Source organism: Heptranchias perlo, unplaced genomic scaffold, assembly GCF_035084215.1.
Source record: "Heptranchias perlo isolate sHepPer1 unplaced genomic scaffold, sHepPer1.hap1 HAP1_SCAFFOLD_180, whole genome shotgun sequence".
Lineage (NCBI taxonomy): Eukaryota > Metazoa > Chordata > Chondrichthyes > Hexanchiformes > Hexanchidae > Heptranchias > Heptranchias perlo.
Genome location: NW_027139077.1, coordinates 50,197 through 60,231, shown reverse-complemented (window position 1 = coordinate 60,231; position 10,035 = coordinate 50,197). Strand labels below are relative to the sequence as shown.

The window sequence follows — 10,035 nt, the reverse complement described above, 5'->3', positions numbered from 1 at the left end:
CCCCTCCCCCCCTCCCTGGCCACCGTCTCTGGCCGAAACAGACGCAGCTCTCCCCCTCCCCCTCCTCGCCCCCCTCCCCCTCCACCGCCTGTCCGGGGTCACGGGGTCAGGTCACTCAATCTCCCAGAATGCAATGCGGCTCGAGCTGTCGATGGCTCCCGTTCAACCGACTCCTGGAATCGGGGAACCCGGGACCGGAACTGGCCCAGGACCGGAACTGGCCCAGGACAGGAACCAGCCCCGGACACTCCCCCCAAACCCCCTTCATAACCCCCTCAATCCCTTCCCCTCCCCCTCAATCCCTTCCCCTTCCCCTCCCCCTCAACCCCTTCCTCTCAAGCCCTTCCGCTCCACCCTGAGCCCCCTTCCTGACCCCCTCAGCCCCTTCCTAACCCCCTGAACCCCTTCCCCCTCCCCCCTCTCCCTCCCCCTCCCCACAGACACACAGTCAGGACCCAGATCAGGAGACCAGGACACTTTCTGCAGCAGCTTTTATTGTTGTCCAGAGTAAAGCATCAAATCCTTTCCTGGATCTTATGACACTTTCCAGAGCTGTAAACTCAGATTCTTTGATGTCAGCACGTTGCAGTTACAGAGAAATCTGTGCACAGGAAAATCATACAAATAAAATAAAACCGTCTCATTCCCCCCGTCGCTGGGAATTACACAGTGAGAGATATATTCATCAACACAAACCGCGATTCATACAAAAACTACATGGGACATTGTGGGATTGCAAGAAAATAACTTCATCTTAATACAAAAGAATCGATAAACGTACTAACACTCTCCACTCACTGCTCAGGATTATTCCCCCATCGCTCTGATGTGCTCCAGGATTACACACAATGGTCACTAAAGCCCAGGTTGTAGGCCGCTCGAAGCCGGCCCACAGATTTCCTCAGGTCACGATGTACCAACAGCAATCCCTCGCAGTGAGTGAGGGAGGGAGTGAGAGGGAAGGAGTGAGTGAAGGAGTGAGTGAGTGAAGGAATGTTTGAGGGAGGGAAGGAGTGAGGGAGTGGAGTGAAGGGAGGGAGTGAGGGTGGAGTGAGTGAGGGAAGGAATGAGGAATGGAAGGAGTGAGGGAGGGAATGGGAAGGAGTGAGTGAGGGAGTGAATGAGTGAGTGTGACTGAGTGTTGGGAGTGAGGATTGAGTGAGGAGTGAGTGAGGGATGGAGGGAGTGAGTGAGGGGCAAGTGATTGATGAGTGAGCATGAGTGGAGTGATGGAGTGAATGAATGTAGTGAGTGGAGGGAGGGATTGAGGAGTGAATGAGCGTGTGAGGGAGAGTGAGGAAGGGAGGGAGTGAGTGAGTGAGGGGCGAGCGAGCGAGGGCTGCACCAGAGCGGGGAACGGCCTCCTCTGAGCTCCACAAATTTTCTGCCGTGTTTCCTACATTCCAACAGTGACGACACTTCAAAAGTACTTCATTGTCTGTAAAGCTCTTTGGGACGTCCTGAGGTGGTGAAAGGCGCTATATAAATGCAAGTCTTTCTTTCTTTCTTCTTTCCCAAAGCTGGCCATCCGAGGCCAGGCTGGTGATTGGAGAATGAATATTAGCAGCTGCCTCCCTCCCTCCCTCCCTCCGGCGGGGGGTCTGAAAGTACAGTCCCCACTGACTGCCCATTCCTTCAGGGCTCGGAGATACAGTCGGGCTCGGTGGGTGGGTGGGTGGGCTCAGGCCTGGGTTACAGTTTGCCTTTCCCGGGCCGGAGGGCGGGGACCGTGTTTAACAGGGACGCAGTAAACGCTGGATTCTCCTCCGCTCTTTGCACCTTCCCGTGAGCGTCTGTGGCGCTGGAAGCGGGTCAGAGCGCCGGGCGTCCGTTAGCGGTGGTTAGCAGCGCAGTGAGTGACAGCAGCACCCGGTGTAAGGTGGGGTCCCGGGGGGATTGGGAGACACACCCTCCTGCTTCCTTCCCACACTGGCCTTTCTCACACAGGAGCCCGGTGTAGGGAGCGGGACAGCGACACCTCCCATTGTCCTCGCACACTCCTCCGTTCTGACACCGCGTCAGCAAGTTATCGCACACGCCGGCTGCAAGAGGTCAGAGAAAAGAAACGTCAGGTCACTGAAAATCTCCTGACCTCAGAGATTGTTTGAACTGTCGCCGCTCCCAGTGTTTCACTTTTACACCAACAACTACTTGCATTTATATAGCGCCTTTAACGTAGTAAAACGGCCCAAGGTGCTTCACAGGAGCGTAAATCAGACCAAAATTAACACTGAACCACATAAGGAGACATTAGGACAGGAGACCAAAAGCTTGGTCAAAGAGGTAGATTTTAAGGAGCGTCTTAAAGGAGGAGAGAGAGGGGGAGAGGCGGAGAGGTTTGGGGGGAATTCCAGAGTTTCGGGTCCAGACAGCTGAAGGCACGGCCGCCAATGGTGGGGTGAAGGAAATGGGGGAAGTGCAAGAGGCCAGAATTGGGGGAGCGCAGAGATCTCGGAGGGGTGTAGGGCTGAAGGAGGTTACAGAGATCGGGAGGGGCGAGGCAACGGAGGGATTTGAATGTGAGGATGTGAATCTTAAAATTGAGGCGTTGCTGGACTGGGAGCCAATGTAGGTCAGCGAGCACAGGGGTGATGGGTGAATGGGACTAAATTGATGATTAAATACTGAAGGAGAGACTGAGGGTTAAATTCTGTGTCAAATTATTGTGTTCAATTCTGGGCACCGCACTTTAGGAAGGATGTCAAGGCCTTGGAGAGGGTGCAGAGGAGATTTACCAGAATGGTACCAGAGATGAGGGACTTCAGTTATGTGGAGAGACTGGAGAAGCTGGGATTGTTCTCCTCAGAACAGAGAAGGTTAAGGGGAGATTTAATGGAGGGGTTAAAAATTATGAGGGGTTTTAATAGAGTAAATAAGGAGAAACTGTTTCCACTGGCAGGAGGGTCAATAACCAGAGGACACAGATTTAAGGTAATTGGCAAAATAACCAGAGGGGAGATGAGGAGAATGTTTTTACACAGTGAGTTGTTCTGATCTGGAAGCAGATTCAATAATAACTTTCAAAAGGGAATTGAATAAATACTTGAAGGGGAAAAATTTGCAGGACTATGGGGAAAGAGCTGGGGGAGTGAGACTAATAGGATCGCTCTTTCAAAGAGCCAGCACTGCCTTGATGGGCTGAATGGCCTCCTTGTGTGCTGTCTGATTCTATGAAATGCTCCTCACTGAACTCCAGTCCCTCCCTTTGCGAGGAGCTGTGCCACTAATTGTTTCTCAGGGTGATGGGGGAACCCAGGAGGGTTCCTTGTCTAAAAGCCTTTGTGTTTCCCCCCCTGGTATCTCTGCTATCGGATCCACTGCTGACCCTGACACACAGGAGCCAGGCGGAGTGAGGGAGGGTCAGGTGCTGGAACGGTTACTTACCTCGGCAGCCCCTGTGCCAGTAATATCCGGGCAGGCACTTGTCACACTTGGGCCCTGCTGTCCCCTCCTTACAGTCACAATATCCCGTCTCATTACAGCGATCATGGAGTGAGCCATAGGGGTGACACTGACAGTCTGCAGAAACAAGACAACACACACACTGCACATGGCTGTTCCCAATAAAATCCATCCACACAACCTCAGGGACACAAATGACTCGGGCCCAGGACAGGGGACGAGCCGACTCTGGGGGGAAACAAGTCTCCAACAGTTTACAAACAGCGTCAATCGTCCACACACTGATTGGACACGGCCCGTGTTCCACTCCTTGGGGCGACTGCACAGAATTAACGCAGGTTAACAAGACCATAAAAAGCAAACCAAGCTCCGGGGTTCATTATTAGAGGGATAGAATTCACAATCAGAGAGGTTATGTTAAACTTGTACAGAACCTTGGTTAGACCACACTTGGAGAACTGTGCACAGTTCTGGTCTCCATATTATAAAAAGGATAGAGAGACACTGGAGAGGGTGCAAAAATTCATCAGGGTGATACCAGAACTGAGAGGTTATAAATATCAGGAAAGATTGAACAGGCTGGGGCTCTTTTCTCAAGAAAAGAGAAGACTGAGGGGTGACCTGATTGAGGTCTTCAAAATTATGAAAGGGTTTGATAAGATAGACGGAGAGAAGATGTTTCCACTTGTGGGGGAGACCAAAAGTAGCGGCTGTAAATATAAGACTGTCATTAATAAATCCAATAAGGAATTCAGGAGAAACTTCTTGACCCAGAGAGTGGTGAGAATGTGGAACTCGCTCCCACATGGAGTAGTTGAGGCGAATAGCATCAAGGGGAAGCTGGATAAACACATGAGGGAGAAAGGAATAGAAGGATATGCTGATAGGGTGAGATGAAGTAGGGAGGGAGGAGGCTCGTGTGGAGCATAAACACCAGCACAGACCAGTTGGGCCGAATGGCCTGTTTCTGTGCTGTCCATTCTCTGTAATTCTATGTGTGGAGAATGGGAAGGAGATGAGGAAATGGAGAGAGAACATTGATGTTGGACAATGGGGGGAGGGTAACATTGAGCAGAGGCGAGTGATGCTGCTACGATGAAGGATGTTCGTTTGCTGAGAGTACAAACAACATACAAATTCCAGAAAAACAATGGAGACAGGGAAGCAATGATTATATCGTCACAACACAGGGCTTTCAATTTACCTCAGGGCCAGGCCTCATCGCTAGGGAAAGGTCGGACCGGGTCTGATCTCTGGGGAAAGGTCGGACTGGGTCTGATCTCCGGGGAAAGGTCGGACCGGGTCTGATCTCTGGGGAAAGGTCGGACCGGGTCTGATCTCCGGGGAAAGGTCGGACCGGGTCTGATCTCCGGGGAAAGGTCGGACCGGGTCTGATCTCCGGGGAAAGGTCGGACCGGGTCTGATCTCTGGGGAAAGGTCGGACCGGGTCTGATCTCCGGGGAAAGGTCGGACCGGGTCTGATCTCCGGGGAAAGGTCGGACCGGGTCTGATCTCTGGGGAAAGGTCGGACCGGGTCTGATCCCCGGGGAAAGGTCGGACCGGGTCTGATCTCTGGGGAAAGGTCGGACCGGGTCTGATCTCTGGGGAAAGGTCGGACCGGGTCTGATCCCCGGGGAAAGGTCGGACCGGGTCTGATCCCCGGGGAAAGGTCGGACCGGGTCTGATCTCTGGGGAAAGGTCGGACCGGGTCTGATCTCCGGGGAAAGGTCCGACCGGGTCTGATCTCCGGGGAAAGGTCGGACCGGGTCTGATCTCTGGGGAAAGGTCGGACCGGGTCTGATCTCGGGGGAAAGGTCGGACCGGGTCTGATCTCTGGGGAAAGGTCGGACCGGGTCTGATCTCCGGGGAAAGGTCGGACCGGGTCTGATCTCTGGGGAAAGGTCGGACCGGGTCTGATCTCCGGGGAAAGGTCGGACCGGGTCTGATCTCCGGGGAAAGGTCGGACCGGGTCTGATCTCCGGGGAAAGGTCGGACCGGGTCTGATCTCTGGGGAAAGGTCGGACCGGGTCTGATCTCTGGGGAAAGGTCGGACCGGGTCTGATCTCTGGGGAAAGGTCGGACCGGGTCTGATCTCTGGGGAAAGGGGAGCTGATTCCTTTTGCTCAGCCCTATCGAAGGTTCCTTTTTGTTTCTTTATCTTGTTTTGGGCTGAAATCTGAAGGGTGAAGGAAGGAGGCGAGAGCGGAGATTGTAACAGGAACTGACCTAGGCAAACGTTGTGATGGTCCAGCTCTGCTGACGGGTTTCGGTGATAGCCCAGTCGGCACAACTGGCAGTGTCGGCCTCTCGTGTTGTGCTTACAGCTCACGCAAATGGTGGTGGTGAGCAGCTCGATGTAACTGCACCGGTTCGAGTGGCCGAAACATTCACAGTCTTGCAAGGAGAAGACAGAAAGTGTAGACGGGACGTAGACAGGACGTAGACGGGTCGCAAACTGTGAGTGGGTCACATGCTGCAGGAATGAGAGGTGGAGAGGAAATGTCTGGAATGGGAGGGAGGGGAGACACTGAGACTTTTAGCAGTGAGGGGAGAACATCAGACTCCTGGCTCGATACGGTCACATTGAATCAGGCAGATGGCGATGGATGGGAACGTTCCAGGGTTTATAGAGTCCGGTGGTGGGTTTTATACAGGGCTTCCAAGTTAGGGGCTTATCAACTGTGACTCAGAGGGTCGCACTCTCACCTCTGAGTTAGGAGGACGTGGGTTCAAGTCCCACTCCAGAGACTTGAGCAGAAAATCCAGGCTGACACTCCAGAGCAGTACTCAGGGAGTGCTGCACTGTCGGAGGGTCAGTACTGAGGGAGTGCTGCACTGTCGGAGGGTCAGTACTGAGGGAGTGCTGCACTGTCGGAGGGTCAGTACTGAGGGAGTGCTGCACTGTCGGAGGTGCCGTCTTCCTGATGAGACGTTAAACCGAGGCCCTGTCTGCCCTCTCAGGCAGATGGAAAAGATCCCATGGCACTATTTTGAAGAGAAGGGAATTCTCTCCGGTGTCCTTGGCTAAAATTTATGCCTAAACCAACCTCAAAAAACAGATTATCTTGTCATTTATTTCATTGCTGTTTGTGGGATCTTGCTGTACGTAAATTGGCTGCCACGTTTCCTACATTACAACACTGACTATCACCTCCAGTGATGAGATACTTGGCCGTGTCTGACTTTGCTTTGTGTTAGTGACCCCTAGTGATGAGATACTTGGCCATGTCTGACCTTGCTTTGTGTCAGTAACCTCTAGTGATGAGATACTTGGCCGTGTCTGACCTTGCTTTGTGTTAGTGACCCCCAGTGATGAGATACTTGGCCATGTCTGACCTTGCTTTGTGTTAGTAACCTCTAGTGATGAGATACTTAGCCGTGTCTGACCTTGCTTTGTGTTAGTAACCTCTAGTGATGAGATACTTGGCCGTGTCTGACCTTGCTTTGTGTTAGTGACCCCTAGTGATGAGATACTTGGCCATGTCTGACCTTGCTTTGTGTTAGTAACCTCTAGTGATGAGATACTTGGCTGTGTCTGACCTTGCTTTGTGTTAGTGACCTCTAGTGATGAGATACTTGGCCGTGTCTGACCTTGCTTTGTGTTAGTGACCCCTAGTGATGAGATACTTGGCCATGTCTGACCTTGCTTTGTGTTAGTAACCTCTAGTGATGAGATACTTGGCCGTGTCTGACCTTGCTTTGTGTTAGTGACCCCCAGTGATGAGATACTTGGCCATGTCTGACCTTGCTTTGTGTTAGTAACCTCTAGTGATGAGATACTTGGCCGTGTCTGACCTTGCTTTGTGTCAGTGACCTCTAGTGATGAGATACTTGGCCGTGTCTGACCTTGCTTTGTGTTAGTGACCTCTAGTGATGAGATACTTGGCCGTGTCGGACCTTGCTTTGGATGAGCTGCATCAGGAGAAATCAGCAAAGATTAATCCCAGATGGAGAACAACGCGCGGTCTGAACAGAACATCTGTACTGTGCGCACAAACACATCGACTCGAGACTGCACGGAACAGTAAGTGGGTCCGAGAGACAAGCAACCAGACACTTCCATCAAAACCCAACAAATATTTCTGAAAATCGTCACAGATTTCAATCTGCTGGGGTCAGACAGATGTTGCAATGATTTCAATCTGCTGGGGTCAGACAGATGTTTGTAATGATTTCAATCTGCTGTGTTCAACAGATGTTTGTAATGATTTCAATCTGCTGGGGTCAGACAGATGTTTGTAATGATTTCAATCTGCTGTGTTCAACAGATGTTTGTAATGATCTCAATCTGCTGGGGTCAGACAGATGTTTGTAATGATTTCAATCTGCTGTGTTCAACAGATGTTTGCAATGATTTCAATCTGCTGGGGTCAGAGAGATGTTTGTAATGATTTCAATCTGCTGGGGTCAGACAGATGTTTGTAATGATTTCAATCTGCTGGGGTCAGACAGATGTTTGTAATGATTTCAATCTGCTGGGGTCAGACAGATGTTTGTAATGATTTCCTGCCAGAAGTAACTTTTCAGCTGATAGATTTTTTTAAAGATGATGTCAGCAGTGAAACCTCACTATCCACAGGATATTGGAACAGGAGGAGGCCATTCAGCCCCTCGAGCCTGTTACACAGGAACAGGAGGAGGCCATTCAGCCCTTCGAGCCTGTTACACAGGAACAGGAGGAGGCCTTTTAACCCCTCGAGCCTGTTCTGCTGTTCATATAAGATGATGGCTGATCTGTACCTCAACTCCATTTACCCGCCTTTGCTCCGTATCCCTCGATACCCTCACCCAACAAAAATCTATCGATCTCAGTCTTGAAAGCTCCAATTGACCCCCAGCATCCACAGCCTTTTGGGGGAGAGAGTTCCAGATTTCCACTCCCCTTTGTGTGAAGAAATGTTTCCTGACATCACCCCTGAACGGCCGAGCTCTAATTTGAAGATTATTCCCCCTTGTTCTGGACTCTCCCACCAGAGGAAATAGTTTCTCTCTATCCACCCTATCAAATCATTTAATCATTTTCAACACCTCGATCAGATCACTCCTCAATCTTCTAAACTCGAGGGAATACAGGCCTGGTTTATGTAACCTGACCTCATAATTTAACCCTTTTAGCCCCGGTATCATTCTGGTGAATCTGCGCTGAACCCCCTCCAGGGCCAATATATCTTGTCCACGTTGAACTCCATCTGCCTCAGTTTTGCCCACTCACTCAGTCTGTCTATGTCCCTTTGTAACTTCCTGCTCCCATCCCCACGACTGACTGTGTCTCCGAACTGAGTCTCACAAACTTCAATAAAAACAAACTCCTTCTTGCAAGGGTCAAGTTGCTCAGTTGAAAATATATTTTTTGCTGATGATTTTATTCAATCTGAACAAATGGTCACAGTTTCTGACCCTCGCCCACAGATAATAACAACAACCTGCATTTATATAGCGCCTTTAACGTAGTAAAACATCCCAAGGCCCTTCACAGGAGCGATTATCAAACAGAATTTAACACCGAGCCACATGAGGAGATATTGGGACAGGTGACCAAAAGTTTCATCAAAGAGGTGGGTTTTAAGGAACATTTTAAAGGAGGAGAGAGAGGGGGAGAGGTGGAGAGGTTTAGGGAGGGAATTCCAGAGCTCAGGGCCTCGGCAGCTGAAGGCACGGCCGCCAATGGTGGAGCGAAGGAAATCGGGGATGGACAAGAGGCCAGAATTGGAGGAGCGCAGAGATCTCGGAGGGTTGTAGAGCTGGAGGAGGTTACAGAGATAGGGAGGGGTGTAGGGCTGGAGGAGGTTACAAAGATAGGGAGGGGTGTAGGGCTGGAGGGGGTTACAGATTAGGGAGGGTTGTAGGGCTGGAGGAGGTTACAAAGATAGGGAGGGGTGTGAGGGGCTGGAGGGGGTGACGGAGATAGGGAGGGGTGTGAGGGGCTGGAGGAGGTTACAGAGATCGGGAGGGGTGTGGGGCTGGAGGTGGTTACAGAGATAGGGAGGGGTGTAGGGCTGGAGGGGGTTACAGAGATAGGGAGGGGTGTAGGGCTGGAGGAGGTTACAGAGATAGGGAGGGGCGAGGGGCTGGAGGAGGTTACAGAGATTGGGGGGGGGTGTGGGGCTGGAGGAGGTTACAGAGATAGGGGGGGTGTGGGGCTGGAGGAGGTTACAGAGATAGGGAGGGGCGAGGGGCTGGAGGGGGTTACAGAGATAGGGAGGGGCGAGGGGCTGGAGGAGGTTACAGAGATAGGGAGGGGCGAGGGGCTGGAGGAGGTTACAGAGATGGGGAGGGTGTGGGGCTGGAGGGGGTTACAGAGATAGGGAGGGGCGAGGGGCTGGAGGAGGTTACAGAGGTAGGGAGGGGCGAGGCCAGGGAGGGATTTGAAGGTGAGGATGAGAATTTTAATTGCGAGGCGTTGCTGGACGGGGAGCCAATGTCGGTTCAATCAATCGCTTCTCCGGGTCGAATCACTGCCCGAGTTGGAGCTCGAAGCCGAGCGAACGCTAATTAGCTGGAATCTGGTCTGTGGAGCCGATGATTTAATGGGGGGAGGCCGGTGACAGGCTGTTATTATGGGATTTCAGTAATTCGAGTAGGTTGAGTGTTTGAAAGACAAACTGTGTAATCCAGTATCTGACTGAGTCTCCC

General features: G+C 51.8%; 1 protein-coding gene across 1 annotated transcript in view; it reads right to left on the bottom strand.

Moving 5' to 3' along the window:
• Positions 1–1,812: 1,812 nt before the first annotated feature.
• LOC137309797 (netrin-G1-like) overlaps positions 1,813–10,035 on the bottom strand; it is a 53,445-nt gene continuing 45,222 nt past the window's right edge. Inside the window, exons 5-7 of the mRNA XM_067977830.1 lie at positions 5,629–5,796; positions 3,385–3,519; positions 1,813–2,042 (exon numbers count right to left, since the gene is read on the bottom strand). Coding sequence (XP_067833931.1) covers positions 1,813–2,042; positions 3,385–3,519; positions 5,629–5,796 — 533 coding nt within the window. The remainder of the gene's footprint in view (positions 2,043–3,384; positions 3,520–5,628; positions 5,797–10,035) is intronic.